This window comes from Primulina eburnea, chromosome 4 (assembly GCF_022965805.1).
Source record: "Primulina eburnea isolate SZY01 chromosome 4, ASM2296580v1, whole genome shotgun sequence".
NCBI classification, from domain to species: Eukaryota; Viridiplantae; Streptophyta; class Magnoliopsida; order Lamiales; family Gesneriaceae; genus Primulina; species Primulina eburnea.
Window position 1 is genome coordinate 43,673,712 of NC_133104.1, and position 20,203 is coordinate 43,693,914.

At 36.3% G+C, this 20,203-nt stretch overlaps 4 protein-coding genes across 4 annotated transcripts; 3 read left to right on the plus strand and 1 right to left on the minus strand.

Moving 5' to 3' along the window:
* Positions 1–2,893: 2,893 nt before the first annotated feature.
* Positions 2,894–6,925, plus strand: LOC140829344 (calmodulin-binding protein 60 A-like). Its single transcript, XM_073192457.1, has 7 exons — positions 2,894–3,556; positions 4,516–4,594; positions 4,718–4,770; positions 4,867–5,351; positions 5,504–5,664; positions 5,789–5,995; positions 6,113–6,925. Exons 1-7 carry the CDS (start codon positions 3,477–3,479, stop codon positions 6,728–6,730), a joined length of 1,683 nt encoding a protein of 560 aa, XP_073048558.1. The 5' UTR covers positions 2,894–3,476; the 3' UTR covers positions 6,731–6,925.
* A 1,060-nt stretch (positions 6,926–7,985) lies between these two features.
* On the plus strand, positions 7,986–10,340 carry LOC140829345 (succinate dehydrogenase subunit 7B, mitochondrial-like). Its single transcript, XM_073192458.1, has 3 exons — positions 7,986–8,182; positions 9,470–9,572; positions 10,069–10,340. Exons 1-3 carry the CDS (start codon positions 8,054–8,056, stop codon positions 10,140–10,142), a joined length of 306 nt encoding a protein of 101 aa, XP_073048559.1. The 5' UTR covers positions 7,986–8,053; the 3' UTR covers positions 10,143–10,340.
* An 862-nt stretch (positions 10,341–11,202) lies between these two features.
* LOC140829346 (pentatricopeptide repeat-containing protein At3g62890-like) lies at positions 11,203–13,665 on the plus strand. The gene has a single exon (XM_073192459.1). The coding sequence runs from the start codon at positions 11,253–11,255 to the stop codon at positions 13,101–13,103; it is 1,851 nt and encodes a 616-aa protein (XP_073048560.1). The 5' UTR covers positions 11,203–11,252; the 3' UTR covers positions 13,104–13,665.
* A 4,226-nt stretch (positions 13,666–17,891) lies between these two features.
* Positions 17,892–19,199, minus strand: LOC140829972 (uncharacterized). Its single transcript, XM_073193252.1, has 3 exons — positions 18,806–19,199; positions 18,592–18,719; positions 17,892–18,125 (listed from the first exon to the last, which is right to left on the minus strand). The coding sequence occupies exons 1-3, from the start codon at positions 19,089–19,091 to the stop codon at positions 18,015–18,017; spliced, it is 525 nt and encodes a 174-aa protein (XP_073049353.1). The 5' UTR covers positions 19,092–19,199; the 3' UTR covers positions 17,892–18,014.
* Between the last annotated feature and the right edge of the window lie 1,004 nt (positions 19,200–20,203).

The following is a 20,203-nucleotide window of genomic DNA, read 5'->3' on the forward strand; positions in this document are numbered from 1 at the left end:
GAGCCCCGAGCCAGGGTACGGATCTCTGGACTTAATAGATAACCAGGGTGCGGAGCCCTGGCCTTCATAAATGGTCGAGGTACGGAGCCCCGAGCCAGGTTTGAGAACCCTGGGCTTATAAATAACCAAGGCGCGGAGCCTGGGCCTTCATGAATGGTCGAGGTACGGAGCCCCGAGCCAGGGTTGAGAACCCTGGGCTTATAAATAACCAAGGCGCGGAGCCTGGGCCTTCATGAATGGTCGAGGTACGGAGCCCCGAGCCAGGGTACGGATCCCTGGACTTAATAGATAACCAAGGTGTGGTGCCCTGGCCTTCATAAATGGTCGAGGTACGGAGCCCCGAGCCAGGTTTGAGAACCCTGGACTTATAAATAACCAAGGCGCGGAGCCTGGGCCTTCATGAATGGTCGGGGTACGGAGCCCCGAGCCAGGGTACGGATCCCTGGACTTAATAGATAACCAGGGTGTGGTGCTCTGGCCTTCATAAATGGTCGAGGTACGGAGCCCCGAGCCAGGGTTGAGAACCCTGGGCTTATAAATAACCAAGGCGCGGAGCCTGGGCCTTCATGAATGGTCGAAGTACGGAGCCCCGAGCCAGGGTACGGATCCCTGGACTTAATAGATAACCAAGGTGTGGTGCCCTGGCCTTCATAAATGGTCGAGGTACGGAGCCCCGAGCCAGGTTTGAGAACCCTGGGCTTATAAATAACCAAGGCGCGGAGCCTGGGCCTTAATGAATGGTCGGGGTACGGAGCCCCGAGCCAGGGTACGGATCCCTGGACTTAATAGATAACCAGGGTGTGGTGCCCTGGCCTTCATAAATGGTCGAGGTACGGAGCCCCGAGCCAGGGTTGAGAACCCTGGGCTTATAAATAACCAAGGCGCGGAGCCTGGGCCTTCATGAATGGTCGAGGTACGGAGCCCCGAGCCAGGGTACGGATCCCTGGACTTAATAGATAACCAGGGTGTGGTGCCCTGGCCTTCATAAATGGTCGAGGTACGGAGCCCCGAGCCAGGTTTGAGAACCCTGGGCTTATAAATAACCAAGGCGCGGAGCCTGGGCCTTCATGAATGGTCGGGGTACGGAGCCCCGAGCCAGGGTACGGATCCCTGGACTTAATAGATAACCAGGGTGCGGAGCCCTGGCCTTCATAAATGGTCGAGGTACGGAGCCCCGAGCCAGGGTACGGATCCCTGGACTTAATAGATAACCAGGGTGCGGAGCCCTGGCCTTCATAAATGGTCGAGGTACGGAGCCCCGAGCCAGGGTACGGATCCCTGGACTTAAGATATGGTGCCGAGGCCTCGTGTCTCCAGGACTTTAAATAGGATGCCGGGACCTCGTGTCTTCCGGACTTAGGAGAATGTGCCGGGGCCTCGTATCTCCCGGATTTAAGAGAATGTGCCGGGGCCTCGTATCTCCCGGACTTAAGATAATCTGCTTCTCACAGCTGTATGCTACTGAGTGCATTGCAAACGCTCTTCCACGCCAATCCAGAATAGCTGCTGAGCTTCGAACTCATATAAAATTCACATATAAGATCTGAATGCCGAGCTGGTCGGACTTCTATGTTTGCCAAGCAGAGTTGGGCTTACTGTGGTGCTGAGCAAGGTCGGACTTGCTTCGAATGGAAACCATATCTACGTCTTGAGCTCAAGTTCCCACAGACGGCGCCAATGATGCGATCCGGGTGAAATGGGTGAGCCGGGTCGGGAGCTCCACCGGATCTGCTATCAATATAATGATGGGAATAAGAGCAATGAGATATATCTCCGATGATACCCTTGTAAGAGCCCGGGTCATGGATGACCCGGAATATCAAATGGATTCCCAAATCCGAGTAAGTCTGCAGGTGGATTCTTCTGGAGCCGGGCAGGTGCAAGCCCATGCTCTACTCTCCGGGCAGTAATAGGCCCGGGCTCTTGTATAAATCTCCAGGGAGGCATTCTACCCGGCCACCTCGATATGAGCACCGCACTCGAGTATACTAGCAGAATAGGATGTGGGCGACTGTCCCATCTCTGACACCGTGCCGATGAGTTGACATGTCAGAATATAGGGTGTGCTCAGCCGTCCTACTATAATTAGTAGCTAGGTAGCACGGAGAACGAGGTCATCATTACTTTTTCTACTATAAATATCAGGTTCTCTCTTTACATTTACATTCATTCATTCATTCACACCAATATCACAGCCATCACTTGGCTACATTGGTTTTCTTGCTTGAGTACCCTGCTGACTTAAGCATCGGAGTGGTCACGCCGGACACCCCTCCGGCGCCCATTCACGAGTTCCTTTCATTGTGTGCAGGTTACAGCTGAAGCCGTATTACGGAGATATATCTCATTGCTCTTATTCCCATCATTATATTGATAGCAGATCCGGTGGAGCTCCCGACCCGGCTCACCCATTTCACCCGGATCGCATCACAACCCTTGTATAAACTTAATTGTATAAACTTAATTCGACTTATGACTTATTTATACAATCTATATTATCATTATTAGAATAATAAATTGTAGGTAATAGTATATGATAAACAAAAAATACATCTATAAGATTACAAAATTAATTATTTATAAAAAAATATCACTTGTAAATTACCAACCCGGCCAATATTAAATATTACAATATTTATGGTAAGATATTTAGAGGTCTTTTGTTGAAATTTTTGTCTATTTTCTTAGAATAGTTCGATTAGTTTCAAAATGGCAAAAGTAAATCGGCACTGATCCATATTTAAGGATTAGCAATTTCTTTAAATTAAAATCAGAAGTACAAAATTGATTTTTTTTTTTTTTTTGTAAAATATGATTTTTCTCAAAAAAAAGGGAATAAAATAATATTTCGATAATTACTCATAAATTAAATTCCTAAATGGGTGTCCCTACACCGGAGCAGCACATCAGCCCCTCCAAGTCTACATTTGGCCAACTTCAACTTCATCGTTAACGCCTTGGCTTCCAGAAAATTTGAACTCAAATCCCACAGAAAGTAGCAAAGAAAACCCTAATAACCCTGTGAATAATCTGCCTTTTGGAAATCTAGAAAGCCGTGAATCGTTCAGAATCTCTGAATCTGAAGCCCGTACAGATTCGTCACTTCTATATTTCTGATTTCAAGAGATTTTTATCGTTTAGTTTTATACTTTTATTCCCATCAAAAGTCGTTTGTTTTTTCATCCTCTCAAACCACTCACAAACAAGAACGCACCCATTGTTTATCTGTTTATTGTTTGCTCTGTTGTTCTTTTTCATCCGTTTGTACGTTGGTTTTTTTAACGTAGCACTGCGTGTTGGGGTTTTTTACCCGGAAGAAATATGTTTTCTTTTGCTTCTCTTATCCGTCTCGCTGCGGTTGCGTTATCTATATTATTTGCAGTTATTACACGTTTGAGAGTTGCCACGATCAAGTCGTAGGGCAGGAGAAGAGTTGGCACTTGCTGTTTTTTTTTTTCTTTGGTGCAGTTCTGGAAATGTCTCAGAAGCGGCCGCAACGAGGGGAAGGTTGCTCCTCCGATGACTTGCGTCCCAGAAAATTACCTTCTTTCAAAAGGTTAAGTTTTCGAAATCGCAGCAACAAAATTATGAGCTCATTTTATTGAATTATTTTTGCCATTAGGTGGACGTTTCAGCGTTTTGGGATGCGGGATTTTGCTCCTCTCTTGACTTGTTTGTTGTTTGTTTCCGTTTTTCATGATTCTTGATGTGACTGTATATTGCACCATTACTGCTATGTTACAGTCATGATACATCTTGATTCACGAGAGTTGAAAGTACATCCATAAATATCTTTTTATTTTTTTTAGTTTTAAAAATATTATCGTAATTCTGTGCACTGAATGAACGTACTTTTGAAATTCTGCACTACAGAAATTTCAGTTTGGTTTTATAGTTGATGCATCGGGCCTTAGAATTTGTAGGTTTGAGGTGGAATTTCTGAGTTTCTGTTTTTTTCTTTTGGTTGGCCATTAATTTATGCTAAGGCAAAAGAACAAGAACATGTTATGTGGTAGGAAAAAGGTTTGCTTTTGTTTGCTCAAAAGGGCATTCTGAAGTGCTTTTGCGCTTGGAGACATCCTTTAATGAGGTGCACTTCTTGAGCGTGTAGCACTCATCTTAGAGTGCTTTAAAGATCCAAGCCAGATTTTAAGCATGGCCTGTGTTGTATTTTAAATGAATTTAGTAGCCATTTGTATATGCTTGTACCACAAAAAATATCGTTTTTTGTGTCTAGTACTTGACACATTACATGGAAAAAATGAGCTGAATAATTGGATTTCCTTTGGAGTAAGTTAATTCGTGAAAGGTGAACCAATAATTGAATTTAGTTAACCGCCGGAATGACAGGCTGGTTGAGTTAGTTTCATTCGGGCGGTGCACTTTATATTTCCTGAAAAACAAATGCTCATCAAATTCGACGGTGCACTTTATATTCCCTGAAAAACAAATGCTCAAATTTGAAATTATCTCTTTAAAGTTTTCTTGAATATCTTATTCATGCAATTTTTGTAGAGTGGTGCTAGATGCATTGAATCTGCACAGATTCCAACAGCTAACGGAGCCGGTTCTGGAGCCTTTGATTCGTCGAGTTGTAAGTTCACGGCCTTGAAATACATGCTTTGAGAAATTTCTACTCAGTATCTCTTTGATTCTTCCTTCAGTCATTACACTGTATAAATAAGTAACTCTGGTCGATTCCAATGTTGGATCTCAGGTGAAAGAGGAAGTGGATTTAGCTTTAAGAAAATACTCAACCAATATGAAACGGTATAGGGTCAGATCTTTTGCTGGAAAGAATTAATGATCATGTTTATGGTAATTTTCTTAAATGTCTAGAGATTAACCTGATTTTTTTTAATCTAGGAATTGTGTGACAAACACACACTGTTCTGAATCAAGAACTTTGCAGTTTTTAAACGCTATATCCATTCCTGTGTTTACTGGGACTCGAATCGAAGGAGAAGGGTGCAACAATCTGGCTGTAGCTTTATTTGATGCTCATACAGGGAAAGTTGTTTCATGTGGCCCTGAATCATCTGGAAAAGTTGAAATTGTGGTTCTTGAGGGAGATTTTGATGGCGATGAAGGTGACAATTGGACTTCTGAAGATTTCAAGAATAATATAGTGAGAGAAAGAGAAGGCAAAAAATCCCTTCTGACGGGGGACATTTTTGTGATTCTTAAAGATGGTATTGCTCCAATTGAAGATATCTCGCTTACAGATAATTCGAGCTGGACAAGAAGTCGTAAATTCAGGTTGGGAGCTAGACTTATTGAAAATACAGGTGGTGCAAGAGTAAAGGAAGCAAAATCAGAAGCCTTTGTTGTAAGAGATCATCGTGGAGAATGTGAGTCCTTCAGTTCGAGTTTCTTTTATTCTAATTTTTGTTGTGCTTTCTTGTTATTTCAAGTGGAAAATAAGAAGTGAGGAGGCTAGGAAATTGGGACGAGTAAAATTTTCAGTCATATGATTTAACTTTTAGTTATGTTCTTCCTCCAGTGTACAAGAAACATCACCCTCCATCTCTCTCTGACGAAGTATGGCGGCTTGAAAAAATTGGCAAAGACGGCGCTTTTCACAAGCGGTTACGAAAGGAAAGAGTAAACACTGTGCAGGACTTTCTGTGTTTACTCTTCTTAGATCCCACAAGGCTTCGAAGTGTGAGATTTCGATGCATCATATGTGTCGATTATCGTCTTGCGTTACTTAAGTGTTCGTGTATAAAAAAAGAACGAACTTTCCTCAATTGTCAATATTCGTGACTGTTTGTTTGTATGCTTGCAGATCCTTGGGTCTGGTATGCCGCCTAAAATGTGGGACGTTATGGTGGAGCATGCTCGGACGTGTGTTCTTGATAAGAAATTATACTTGTACGATGCCTCTCGATCTCAACAACAAAACGGGGTTGTTTTTAATCTAGTTGGACAAGTGATGGGGACATTTTCGAACGGGCAGTACATATCTGCTGATAACCTGTCTGAACCAGAAAAGGCAGGATCCCCGTACCTTTTAACCTTGTCGGAAAATGTTGCATAGATTAAATTTCTTGAATCAACATTTGTGTAGGCTCAAAGCTGCCTCAAAATAATCTAACCGTTTCTGTTTCAGGCTGATGCCCGCGAGCTGGTGATCTCTGCATTTAAAGATAAGGAGAATATCGTCGTGTTTTATGATGAATCATCTCTAAATACGCTCGCCTCTTCATCGTGCTTATCTACTGGTGCATCATTTCAAAGTTTGTCGTTAGAGGATAGTTACCTTCGAGAACTAATCTCTCAAAGGATTGATGAATCCAGCTACTCCCTACAAAATCTGTCATCCCCGGATTTTATGCAGTCGGTATATAATATCCACTATCCACAAGGTGTTGAACCCATGGAAATTGGGATTGGACAAAACTCGAGTTTCCCGAACCAAGAAACTGGTAGCTTAATCTATAACACCGATTCCATGGCTGGAGCATTCCGTGAAAACGATCATACACAGTTCGGCGGGACAGATTTCTCGCTCCAGGGTTCAGACATTGAACTATCATCTGATTTACATAGTTGCATGGATGCATTGTTGCCTGCTTCGGTAGTTCCTGTCAATCAAACTCAAAGCCGGTGGAATATTTTGTTGAGCTTATTGAGATGGAGGTTCTCGATAAGGAGGATGGTGGCCCGAAAAAACCGTGTTCGCGACAGACCCGAGATGATGTTAGATGTGCACACAACTGTTATCTAGACTGCACTTCAGTGGTCTTAGATGTCTAAGAGTGTGTGTGCACAGACCTTGAAAAGATCTCGTGGGGTGGGGTGTTAATGGGTGGCTTCAGAGGATTTTATTCAAGTTTTGATCCGAGGTGATCTATGAGTTTTACTATATTTTTTATAAGTAATTTGATTCATATATAATATAATAATTGTAAAAATTAACTAAGATTGTATTGTAATTTGGAAAAAAAAAACTAAGACAATAATTGTTTGTATTATCTAAATTCTTAATAATAGTAAATGATGAAAACATAAAAAAGCTTCCGCAAATTCTCTCAACAATTTGTTGGTTTATTTTCAGTTTCTAGTAGTCTAGTTTCTTTAATTTTTGACATATTCATTCATATTTCTTGTACAAATTTCGCTCAAGTTCATATAACAAAAATAAATTTGATGTTGTTTATATAATTTTCTTGTCATTTTCACTATATTCTTCTACCAAATTCTTAGCTTTGAAGTCATATAAGAGGAAATATAACGACCATTCAAATCAGGACACACAACTTTGATAATATTAATCATATTATTTCATATTTGGCACGATTATGTATCTTGCATGTCACACAATTTTACGTGCAAACAACAATTTGATCGATTGTGTCAAATTAGATGGGGGATAAAAAATAACATCAATTAAAGGAAAAAAAATCATTTATCAACAACAATAATTAAAACGGGTTACATAGATTTAGTGAGTGGTAATATTTCTATTAAACAATTTATAGAATTTGATAAGAAGAATATACAATACAACTTAAATAATTTAAATTCCATTGTATAAAAGCCATCTCTTGGAAAAATAGCACGAGAACAACTATTAAACATTACATTCACCGCCCCCAAATGTATGATTTTGATTCAGTCAATCATTATGTTAAAATGAGACATCACTGCTACAACTATAAATAAATCGAGTTGATTTATGAATTTTTCGATCTAGATTGATATATATTTGATTTTTATTTAAAGTTATTGAACTTGAGTCGAATTTAAATATATTTGAATTTTTTTCGAATCAAATTCGAGTTAAAATTATTTTGTTTGATTATTCGTTAAACTTGATATTCTATTACGTAAATATTTATACAAACAAGCATCGAAGGACGAGTGCCACTTTTTTTTTTTTTTTTATATTTACCTTTTTTTTTTTTGAATTCCTAAACTAAGAGGTGGGTGATCGAACCCATGCCATTTGACTGGGATTACAAATGAGAACCATTGGGCCACTGCCCTGGTCTCAATATATTTACCTTTTTCCTCTCGGCATTCTTCGAGGTCTGATATACGGGGAAAAATGGCGTTTTTACGCAACAAGACTACCTTTTCTGCGCTTCGGCTCAATTCTCAGGCGCAGAAGGCCGACGATTCGTTGACTCTGTTGAGGCGTGGCTTTCATGTTGAACCTGGGGCTCGGGAGAAGGCTGTGAGTACTTAAATTGTCTGAGTTCTTATCATTTGTATATGATTCTGAAATTAGACTCATTTGAGTTAATGTTAATTTGATTGCGTTTGCTTTTGTGATCGTTATGGCACTTATCTAAGGTTCCCGGATTGGTATGGGGGAATCGGGCAAAAGAGTTTTACTTTTCCTCTCAGATGAGGATGAGATTTGGATCGAGAATGAAACCCTAACACGGTCTTGAGAGAGAGAGGATAAAAGAGTTTTACACGAACGAAGAGGGGCTCTCGCTCTGTTTATGGTAGTTCTTTAACCTAACCTATTGAGGTCAATCTGTAGTCGTCACCCAGATGAAATGAAAGAGTTGAGTTTCAGACGTGATTTTTTTAGAAAATAAATTTTATTTTATAGCTTAAAACCAATTAATTCGCCTCGTCTCCTATTCTATGAATCTGCCTCTAGAAGCTCCAGCCTCCATTGGTCAGAATTTGGGTAGCAATGGACTCCACTTGATGGACAGTGATGCTTAGGTGACTTTTTTTTGTCTTTTGAAGGATATGAGATTAATGAATCCAATTTTTTTTTGTAAATCAACTCCACTTGTTTGGATATTATAAATTTTATTGAATCTCAAATAGTTAGCCGACATTTTAACCCGTTTGTATTGAGAAATAATTCCGAGTTCTCTCATTTTTGGATATCTTGAAATGTATGCATTCATATCCATTTCAGATCAAATATATAGAGCTAACCACTTCCTTAGTGCTATTAAAAAGTGTAATGTGATTCTTAAGCTCTCAATTTATAGAAGCAATCTAACAATTTACTTTTGTTTTCTTGCGTAAAAAATTCATTGGATTCCTTTTTGAGAATTTTCTTTATGGACAGGCAAGATGATCCTTTCTTCAGAGATTAGGTTGCGTACAAAAGGAGTTCTGTATTTTTTTGTTGAATTAAGAGTATCATCTTATATTTATTTCTTGGACTTTATAATATTATGCACCGATTCATAAGCATATCCCATTCTAAATATTCCCAACTCAGTATAATTTATTTTAATGAATATTACAGTTTGTCCATGTGTTTGAAACCCCTATCATGCTTAGTGTTGAGAAATGTGTTTTATACTTGCTAAGTTACGTAATTATGTTCCCAAGTAATGGTTTGATGAATCAAAGAATTTCTTGACAGAAGCTTGCAAGCTAACTTGCATGTCCACTGTGGGCACCCATCTGATATATTCTTTCCTTTATTCAAGAATCGATTTCTATTTTACAGGTTTCGTTTGATACTGATTCTTTTTATTTTCAGCTTTTGGCAGAAGACCCAGCTCTGAGTCGCTTCAAGTCATATAAGAAAAGTGTGAAGCGCCTCAAAGTATTTGGAGATGTTCTGACTATCATCGTTGTAGCTGGTATACTTTTCTCTGAACTACAATTTGATCTGAGGTGTATTGTTGTTATTGCATGAAAGCTGTTAGTCCCACTAAACTATTCGGTTCACCTGATAACCTTAAGGTGCAGATAATGTAATCCTCTTGAAATCTTTGTTACGCATTTGATCATGACTCAAGTAACTGATCATGCAATGATGTGGGAGGGGAAGCGAGGGTAAGAGTCTCAGAGGGTCATCCTCTTTTTATAGCCAGCTTGAAAAAATAGTTATGTTTGGGTTTGAATTTAAACTTGACTATATTCAAGCTTTGTTCAAGTTCATTTACTTTGAATGTGAATCAAACTTTCTTAGAGTTGGCTCAATTTGTTTGTGTGCTCCTCCTATAACAAACTCGTTATTTGATTAATGATTTGGATAGATGAATGAATCAATATTTTAATTGCTGCCACAAGTTTTTGCTACTTACCATTTCAAACTTTTACATACTCCACGTCATACACGATGTTTGTTGGCAGGATGCTGCTATGAGATCTATGTTAGAGCAGTCATGCGAGAGGAAACCCGTAAACAAGCAGAAGATAGTGTGTAACACCAGAAGCTATTGATGATGTGAGGTAGTTAAACGGATAAGGGAAGCAGCATTTTGGTTCTTTAATTCAAAAATATTTTGTTGAAGAATAAAGTGGTTCTGTATACTACTCAATTGTGTGAGACTGGGGAATTTGGCATGTAAATTTTTTTTTTTTTTATCTCGCTTCCTTGCTATAAAATTTCAGTTGCAAGCTTACCCCAATTTTTTAACCAGGTGAGTTCGGGTATTTTTTTGGATCACGTTTTGCTTCATTTTCAGGTCTTGACACTAAACTGACGAATGGTCTACTATTCATGTTTCCTTAATCGCTGTCTTGGGCCGGAATTAGGATCCGAAATTCATCGGACTTAATATCTCAATTCTCAAGCGACATCATTTCTAAAAATATATACAATAAAGAAAATACACAATGATATTTTAAATTTTTCTTTCCGTAATCAAAATATAGTTAAAAATTGCGTGATATTAAATTAGATGAATTTAAACAAGAGAGCTTTCATATTTTAAATATTTTCACGTTCTGGTTAGATGATAGATATGAAATTTCATCCACATTTAATATCTATAAGAGTAATAGGAAACAACAATAATATTATCCAAATACAATAATTTGGATAATTCTATTTCCAAATTTCAGGATCAACGTTGGCACATCTTGCCTTGGATTTGGCTTGTCATTGGATGAATTCTTTTTTATACATAAAAAGATTGATATCTTATCCAAAGTTTTGAAACCCGTTTCTATTAAAGTCTTGTGTATAAGCTTGCAAGTTACAACTACATAGTGATCCTTTTAAAAACTAAATCACTCAGGTGCCAAAAAACGACTCACTTATCCAATGTTATATATATACACAAAAATTATTGTGAGACGGTTTCATGAGTAAATTTTGTAAAACCAATCTTCTATTTAAATTATTTTTGGAAAAAAATATTTTTATGACAAAATTATTAATTTTTATTATAAATATTAACAAAATTAATCGTATCACGTATGTGTAAATTAATCGAATGTATTAAGTAACGTTGATTCCTTAAGCCAAGTGTTTATTTTACATTTCTCACAGGGTGTGTGCCACCATTTTATGAAGCAATCCATGCAACTCCATGCTCTCTCAAATTTCCAAGAAATCCCTCTCTCAATTACTCAAAAAACGTCCACCTACCTCTCAAATTAAGCAAATACATGCCCAAATCATCACTCAGTCACTCCCTTCATCGCGTCTTTTTTTGATTGATTCACTTATCCATTCTTACCTTCACACCAGAAACCTCGACACTGCAAGAGCCTTGTTCAACGACTACCCTTTGCCTTCACCTCCGACTCTGTTATGGAATCTCATGATCAGGGCCTATTCAAAAGTCCAAGATCTTTTGGAACCCATCTATCTTTTACACCGCATGCTTAGTTTGGAAAACCAAATTGGCGTTGTGCCTGATGATTATACGTTTAATTTTGTTATTACTTCCTGTACACACCAAAACTCGATTGTGTACGGGGAGATCGTTCACGGGATGGTGGTAAAAAATGGGTGGTGCGCGAATTTATGCGTGGCGAATTCATTGATCAATATGTATGGTGTTTTTCGTAAAGTGGATCACGCGTTTGCTGTGTTTGTAAAAATGTCGGATAGAGACGTGTTTTCTTGGACTAGCTTAGTGTCTGCGTATGCTAAGAATGGGGACATGTGTAGAGCAGATGAAATCTTTGTGGAAATGCCAGTAAAAAATGAGGTTTCTTGGGCTGTCATGATTTCAGGCTTTGTTGGTTGTGGCAAATATGTTGATGCCCTTGGCTTTTTTCGTGAGATGATTGCTCAAATGAGGCCGAATGAGGCTGTTCTTGTTTGTTCACTTTCTGCTTGTGCTCATCTGGGTTCATTGTATCAAGGGGACTGGATTCACGGCTATATATACAAGAATGAAATAGTAGAAACTTCAAATATTAAGACTGCGCTAATCGATATGTACGCCAAATGTGGGAGAATAGATTGTGCATATAGAGTTTTTAATAAGATTCCAAGACCTGATGTTCATAATTTTACAAGTCTGATTTCAGGTCTATCGATTCATGGGCTTGGTGATGATGCTGTACATGTGTTTAATCGAATGTTAGCTGAGAATTTAAAACCGAATGAAGTTACTGTTTTGGGGGTTTTAAATGGTTGTAGCCATTCTGGATTGGTCCATCACGGTTCCTCAATTTTCCATAACATGGAGGATTTATGGGGAATCACGCCTAAAATTGCGCACTATGGTTGCTATGTTGATTTACTTGGCCGTGCTGGGTACTTGGCAAAGGCATTTGGCGTAGCAAAGAGCATGCCAGTTAATCCTGATGTTGCTGTGTGGAGGGCTTTGTTAAGCGCATGCAGAATTCACCGTAATTCTGATTTTGGAGAGCGAGTGATAAATCACTTAGAACAACTTTATCCTAGTTGTTATGATGGTGGGAAGGTGCTGCTTTCAAACTTATATGCTTCTCTTGGAAAATGGGATAAAGTTGCTCAAATAAGAAACATAATGGGGTTGAGAAAGAGCCAATCTGATATTGGATGTAGTTGGATAGAGATAGATGGTGTTTCTCATGAGTTTCGAGTTGCAGATGTGATCCATCCACAAATAATAGAAATTCAGATCAAGTTAACTGAAATAATGCAAAAGATTGGTCTAGTTGGTTATACTGCTGATGCTTCCCGTGTTTCATTTGATATAAGTGAGGAAGATAAAGCATACGCAGTAGCTTGGCATAGTGAGAAACTAGCTGTTGCTTTTGGACTAATGAATACTCTTCCTAGGACTTCTATACGAATAGTAAAAAACTTGAGAACTTGTGATGATTGTCATTTAGCTCTGAAGGCAATCTCCAAAGTTTATGATAGAGAAATTATTGTAAGAGATCGATGCCGCTTCCACACTTTTAGAGAAGGATATTGTTCTTGTAATGATTATTGGTAGTGTTCTCTCATCAAACATAAATGAGAACAATTGCAGCACCAATTATAAGTTCAGACAAAATTTGTCCAAGCTTTTGTTATGCTGTTATGACCTTTGTTGGCCAAGCCAGTCTAGATCTCTCGTAAGAGATGCTGTGCTTTATCTATGTTTTATCATAGCTTTGATTGTTTTAAATCCTCTATGATCACGTTGATATTATACATAGAGGCTTTAAATCTCTCCTTCAAACTGTGAAGTATTATTCGGTCACATGGTAGAGGAATTACATTTGTATTGTGATAACACGATGAGTGTTCCGGATGTGGGAGGAGAGCTTCGAGCTACTTTGAAGGCACTGTTTCTGTGAAGATCTTTATTCTGCTGCAAATAGTCTGCGTGGAAACTTGCTAAATGCTCGTGATTCTTGAAAAGCTTTCTGAACACTGAAGCACTAAACAAATTATCCTACATAAAGCGTGTGGCTAAATGACTTGGCTTTAACAACCATGGCACCTAAACAATATATTTCAATTAGCCTTCTTGAACCACAGTAAATTTAATATTGCCCAGTGAAGTAAATTCCTTTCTGTTTTATGTTCTCACAACTATCAGATTATCAAAAAGCTTGCGACTTAGGTCCTATCATGCTACTGCTTTCTTGAAAATTCAATTAGAAAGTTCACTATTTTCTTTTACATTTTTTAGGATACATTCAAAGTTGGCTGTAAGAAGAAACTGTTACATATTTTATTAGGCCTTTTTTTAACTACAATACAATTGGTTGGCTAGTCCAAGTTTTGTAGACAACTACAAGACTTGAACCAAATCGGCAAATAATATTAGGTTGTATTTGGATTGATGTATTTAAATATATTTTTGTTGTTTAGATAAGTAATACCATAAATTTCAAATCCACTCCTCACATGTTTTTATAGTATTTCAAGTTCAGCCAATGATAATGTCATTTGAAATTCACTCTACTTTGTCTTACTGATGTATAAATAAGTAATATGAATATAAGATTTGTTTTATTGTTTCGTTATAAACAATAAAATTATAATCGAAATCCATAAATTTCAAATTATTATCCCACGAACATAACCCAAAAAACTCATCTTCAAATCATGCCATCCACTTGACTGGTCCTAGAGCTTATTAGCTTGTGGAGTAGTCCATAGCCATAAATTGAACTGATTTCAGTTTTCTTGATGAGTTCTTACTTACGAACACGAACTTCATCATGCTGGACAGACGAACAAGTTGTCTTTTTTATATTTACTTTTATCCTAAATAAAATGAAAAACGTGATGTTTAACATTATGTTAAAGCCACTTGAAATCCACATAAAATTATTTCAATCACTTCCCATTATTTCTATCATGAATTCAAGAATGTTGTCCAAGTTATATACAATTAATATATTTTGGATTTCCTAATTTCTTGCCAAATTCAGGAGAAATAAAATCAAAATCTTATTTATTTGACTTTGGCAACATGTCTGTGTAATCCTATTTGGTCAAATCAGTTTTTAACACATTCTTCAAAAAGGAAATAATTTGTTTTTGATTATTGTCATCGGTTACGAGTTGTTTTCTATCACGTATCAAAGTGGATAAGTGTGCAATTAATGGTGCCAGAAAATTAGGTTCGACTGCTACATTTTACTCGATGCAAGAAATTTCCTTTGTCAATTTTATTACCATAGAGAGAAAGCTTCGAACAAACAATTGAGAGCTCTTTATTTTTCCAAAATAATAATTCTTGTTCTATATAATATTTTGATTATGTAATTTTTAACCAAATTTTCTGGTCCTATCCTAATTTTATTCTTCTTTTTCCCAATATCCTTATGGCTATTTTCCATTTTACTTAAAGTCTACTTAGCCTCATAAATTTGGTTTTTTTCCCATTATATAGCATAGTATTTCGACGTCATTTCCAATCTACAAAGAAATCAGAATCTTGTAACGAAAAGTAAGCTTTATTTGCTTAGCAACATTAAAAAAAACATTGACTTTTGGTTATTATTAAGCTTTATTTGCTTAGCAACATTAAAAAAAACATTGACTTTTGGTTATTATTATTGATTGTTTCCATTAAAAAAAATTCAAACTCACAAACAAAGAAATCCAATAAAATTGGCTTTAACTTTGTCGTGCAAGAATTTAAAATTGCATTCCAAATTTCAAAATTATCATCTCAATTGCCACCATAGATTCCATGCCTTTGTTGGTCCCAAGACTCCCCCAACTACAATAATAATTAATCGCTTCAATTGCAAGTGGAACAGAATTAGTTCCTTTTTCTTAGTAAGAGTGTAATATTATTTCAAGATTTTTGCTATATCGTGAATTTCTCATATTTTGTTTTTTAAAATAAATGTACGTTGATAACTTTTGTATTATTTGTGTATTTCTTACATATTTAATGAAATCGATTACTAAATTTGAGTTAATATATAATATAAGAATATAAAAACAGCAAAAATAAAGTAAAATAAAAAAACGAATTTCTTTGGTGTCTTTATCACTCATTGAATCCGCCAGACTTGCAAGTGACGGTGCAATGATGCAGTCTTCATGGTCTTGTGGAACAAAGATATATACATACAAGTTTTTGTGTACGTACGTGAGACGGTCTTACGAGTCGTATTTTTGTGAGACAAATATCTTATTTGAGTCATCCATGAAATTTTTTATTTTTATGCTAAGAGTATTACTTTTTATTGTGAATATCGGTAGGATTGACCCGTCTCACAGATAAATATTCGTGAGACCGTATAACAAGAGACCTACTCATATATATATATATATATATATATATATATATATATATATATATATATATATATATATATATATATATATATATATATATAATGGCTGATGAGTCAAAATAGGCCCGCTGAATGTTTCTATCATTAAGAATTCGCACTATGTAATCATCCCCTTATTTTAAGTACCTTTTCCAAAAGCAAGTTTTCAAATAACAAAGCATTTTATTGTTGTAACTCATGTGGTTTTGTATTTTATTAGGGAACCATGAAAATATGCTTTTGAATAATTACCGGGAAAATAGCTTCTTCTTTTTCTTTTTCTTTTTTTTTATTTACTCTGATTCTTTTCGTTTCCAGTCTTACCCGTCGTGGCATCAAAAAAATTACAAACATGACATAAAAAAACATTAAAATAATTGAATATTATCGACTTGTCTGATGTTACATCACAATTGAATCATAACGTAATAACGGAAAATTCAAAGTTGAGTACAATACTTTTTTTTTTTTTTTATTACAACACACGTGGGGAGGGGGGATCGAACTCGAGGAGGGGAGCCAATCTGGCAGGATGAGACCACTGAGCTCCAAACTCGGTCTCGAGTATAATACTTTCAAAGTTGAGTACAATACTTTCAGACTTAATAGAAGTTCGATAACAAACTCAATACAAGAGATACATGATGATTTGTTTATTTTCATTAAAAAGTTGGATCATCATAAATCTAAGTCCAAATCATCGTCCATTGCTTTCTTTAATTTTTTTTAAAAAAACCTAATGAATTTTCAAATACTTATAGAATTAATTTTTTTTTATTTTTATTTTGAGAAGACCGAAGCTAAGTAGGCAGGGAGGACGGTGCAATTAAAGGAGGTAGAATTATAATTAAATTTGGTTGGTTGTTACCTCATAACGTCGATTGAAGCCATTGCGTGTCCACTTAAATACCATATTCATTGCAGAAAATTTCCCTAATTGAAACTCCACCGTCGTTTTTAATGTCCCGTCATTATTCCCAAGTTTGTGGTTTTTATATATAAACATTTACATATATTTTTTAACCCAAAAAAAATCATAGTTTTATTCAAATTTTAAAGATTTTCTAAAATTATTTGAGAAATTTTGATGGATGTGAGAAAATTGTTCACACACCGATTAAATTTCTCTGATATTTTTTTTATTCATTCAATAGTGTACATGCATCTATTGACTAGAGAGGCCGTAGGGTACGAGGTTGCAGATGGTAGTCGGGTCAAGCTTATATATAGGCAATTTCAGATTATGAAGTTTATTGCTTTTCTCTCTTTACACCGACGTATTTCGTATTTATATACATAATACTTACCCACATGAGTAGGTTAAAACGAATTTGAGACATGTCAACTATATCGATATTCACAATAAAAATTAATAATCTTAGCATAAAAAATAGGACAAAAACTTGTGTGAGACGGTCTCACGGATCATATTTGTGAGACGGATCTTTTATTTGGGTCATCCATGAAAAAGTATTACTTTTTATGCTAAGAGTATTACTTTTTATTGTGAATATGGGTAGGGTTGACCCGTCTCACGGATTAAGATCCGTGAGACGATCTCACATGAGACTAACTCTAAAAAGTAATATTTTTTCATGAATGACCCAAATAATAGATCCGTCTCACAAAATACGATCCGTGAGATCGTCTCACACAAATTTTTGCATACCTCCACAGATACGTGGATCTGAGGATCCAACAACTTTAGCTTTAAAAACGAGTTAGCGGTTTGTTGTTTATTTGATTGGACGAGTCAATCCGTCGAGTCTAATTAGTTTTTACTTATACTAAAAGGGTCGAAATAGAAAGTTCCGACGTATTACGACCCACCTCGTTTGGAAAGATCAAGAAATTGTCGGAAAAAATCTCATACAACCGATTTACCAATACACAAGATCTCTTCATTTGATTTATATAATATTGAACTTTTGATTAGTCAGACCATCAGTCGAATGAAGCATATGCATACATGCGTGGATACTACACAAAGAAAATAGAACAAAAAACATTATTTTTAGCAAACTACGTCTAATTTTTCTTACAGACGTTAGGAAATCGATCGACCCATGTTCGAATGAATAATAAGATAATTTAGCTGCAAAAAGAAAAAAAGAGACTCAATTTGCAGCTTCAGAGATGCTCTTCAATGATGGTTGCCAAGCTCTGCTTTTAGAAACACTACACTTTACTCTGCTGCTGTTATTATTTCTTGATCCTTTGTGCTTCACCTGAATTAATAATAATAATTAACAAAAAATTTTGCTTACACACACACACACACATATATATATATATAAAATAAATGAAATATTATAATTGTGGCTGATCAATAAACTTTAAATTCATCACTTACATGTTTATATAGTATTTCATGCTCAGATTCTCTCAATCATGAACTCATTTGAAATTCATCGTACTTTATATTATTAATATATAAATAAATGAAGTATGTATTTAAGATTTGATATATTTTATTGTAATCAGTAAAATTATAATCAAATTCATCAATCCAAACGCTAAAGAGATTATACTACGGAAAAGAAAGAAACAATAAATATAATTTTTTTAGATTCAAATGCAGGGTCTTTTTTAAAAGCTTCACACAAAATTTCAGAATCATACACATGCAAATTTTCTAAATTAAAAAAATAATATCGAAAATTCGAAAATCTGAACAAGATCTCTTATTTTTACCTGTCTGGCCTTCTCCAATTCAGTTCTTTTGATCACTTGTTCAAAACCTGAACATGATTTCTCCGACACCATCTCCCCATGCTTCTCCGCATGTCCTTGTTTCTTCGCCCTCAACCCTTTCATCACCTCTGCAAAAATAAAAAAGCTCGACAAATATATAAGAAAATGGGGTTTAGCCTATCCATATATAAAAAATATGAAGAAATGAATCAACCTCGGGCGGTGACCAGTCTGTAAACATGGCCGACAACAAGAGTATCGGTTGGCCTAAGAAGCTTGATACGCGTCACCCGAAGTGGGATTTTGTCAGTACTCTTCGCGGCGGCTGAACCGGCCGCGGTGGAGGAGTAGGTGATGGTGGTGAGAAGAACTGCAACATAATGGCCAGGATTCATCTTCATTATCTGTTGAGCAGAAACAGGAAAATATAGATTATCCACTTTGCCATCTGGGTGTTGGATTACTAAACTTGCGTTATCAATTGCTTGGCAATTCCCCATCTCTTCTGAAATTTTCAGATTTTGAAATTGCTTTTTGTAATTCTCTGTCTATATTTGCGAATGAAGCTGGGTGAAAGAAGAGCTGTTACAGTGTGCTTATATATATATAAAGATACTTTAGAGAAATGTTATATTGCTTATCAAGCCATGTGAATCCCGTCTTAACTGATACTCAAATTAAATTGCTATGATTGCTCAAAGGTGAAATGCTCACCGCGCCCCTCACCCCCGCCGACAGGATAAGAGAGGTAAATATGGGATCAACAACCAGCACAGCTAGACCTATGCTACGCCGCACAGCTCCCCTCATAAGGGAATTAACTCCCATGCGCTGCGGACTCGTCCGGTCATTCTCCAAGATTATGTGTGAAAAGTAAGCCCTGCGACAATTGCTTATGGAAAATGGTTATTAATGCCATAGATATCGAAATCCAGTCGTACTAGAATCAAAATTTTCTAGTAAACTATTTTAAATTGCACATTGGGACAGCGAGCCTGGTGGAACTTTCCCGGTCCATGGAACTTAATTATGTTTTAAATTGGAAAAAACCGCATGTTATTATCTATAAAATAATTTTATTCACGCAATTTTTTTTATTTGCAATGATTTGACCCCTATAGAATTGAATTTTGTTCCTCCCTTAAAAAAAATCATTCATTATTTGTCAAAATGGAATCTCGAACTCGGTTTGGTTCAAGAATTTGAGAGAGAAAGCTAAAATATAAATCATATATTTTATTTTAACCTTCAGAAAATCTATATTTTTAATTTGCTATTTGCTATTTATACACCACAGCTAATTAAATTTATATATATTTGCAAAATATCTTTTGAGTCGATCGACACTCATCCCTTTGTGGTCCAAATTTATATTAGATCTTTGTTGGTATCCACCATCAAAATCAATAATAATTATTACATCTATACTATTTATTATTAAACTATCCTGCAATAATCTTTCTTTGATAGTTTTTATACTGTAATGTAATTTATTTCTTTATCTTTTAACCTCTTTCGCTTAAATACCAACATTGTCTTGATAAGTAATGCAGCTAACACCAAATTCTAAATTAAATCGACAAAAATTTGTGTGAGACGATCTCATGGATCT

Bases quoted from the DNA above. Each gene is read 5' to 3' on its own strand.
- LOC140829345 (XM_073192458.1), top strand. From the start codon at position 8,054: ATGGCGTTTTTACGCAACAAGACTACCTTTTCTGCGCTTCGGCTCAAT. The intron at 8,183-9,469 runs GTGAGTACTTAA...TTTTATTTTCAG, and splicing joins CTGGGGCTCGGGAGAAGGCT to CTTTTGGCAGAAGACCCAGC. The intron at 9,573-10,068 runs GTATACTTTTCT...GTTTGTTGGCAG, and splicing joins GACTATCATCGTTGTAGCTG to GATGCTGCTATGAGATCTAT.
- LOC140829346 (XM_073192459.1), top strand. From the start codon at position 11,253: ATGCTCTCTCAAATTTCCAAGAAATCCCTCTCTCAATTACTCAAAAAA.
- LOC140829344 (XM_073192457.1), top strand. From the start codon at position 3,477: ATGTCTCAGAAGCGGCCGCAACGAGGGGAAGGTTGCTCCTCCGATGAC. The intron at 3,557-4,515 runs GTTAAGTTTTCG...CAATTTTTGTAG, and splicing joins AAATTACCTTCTTTCAAAAG to AGTGGTGCTAGATGCATTGA. The intron at 5,352-5,503 runs GTGAGTCCTTCA...TTCTTCCTCCAG, and splicing joins AAGAGATCATCGTGGAGAAT to TGTACAAGAAACATCACCCT.
- LOC140829972 (XM_073193252.1), bottom strand. From the start codon at position 19,091: ATGGGGAATTGCCAAGCAATTGATAACGCAAGTTTAGTAATCCAACAC. The intron at 18,720-18,805 runs GTTGATTCATTT...TTATTTTTGCAG, and splicing joins CAGACTGGTCACCGCCCGAG to AGGTGATGAAAGGGTTGAGG. The intron at 18,126-18,591 runs GTAAAAATAAGA...TTATTAATTCAG, and splicing joins AATTGGAGAAGGCCAGACAG to GTGAAGCACAAAGGATCAAG.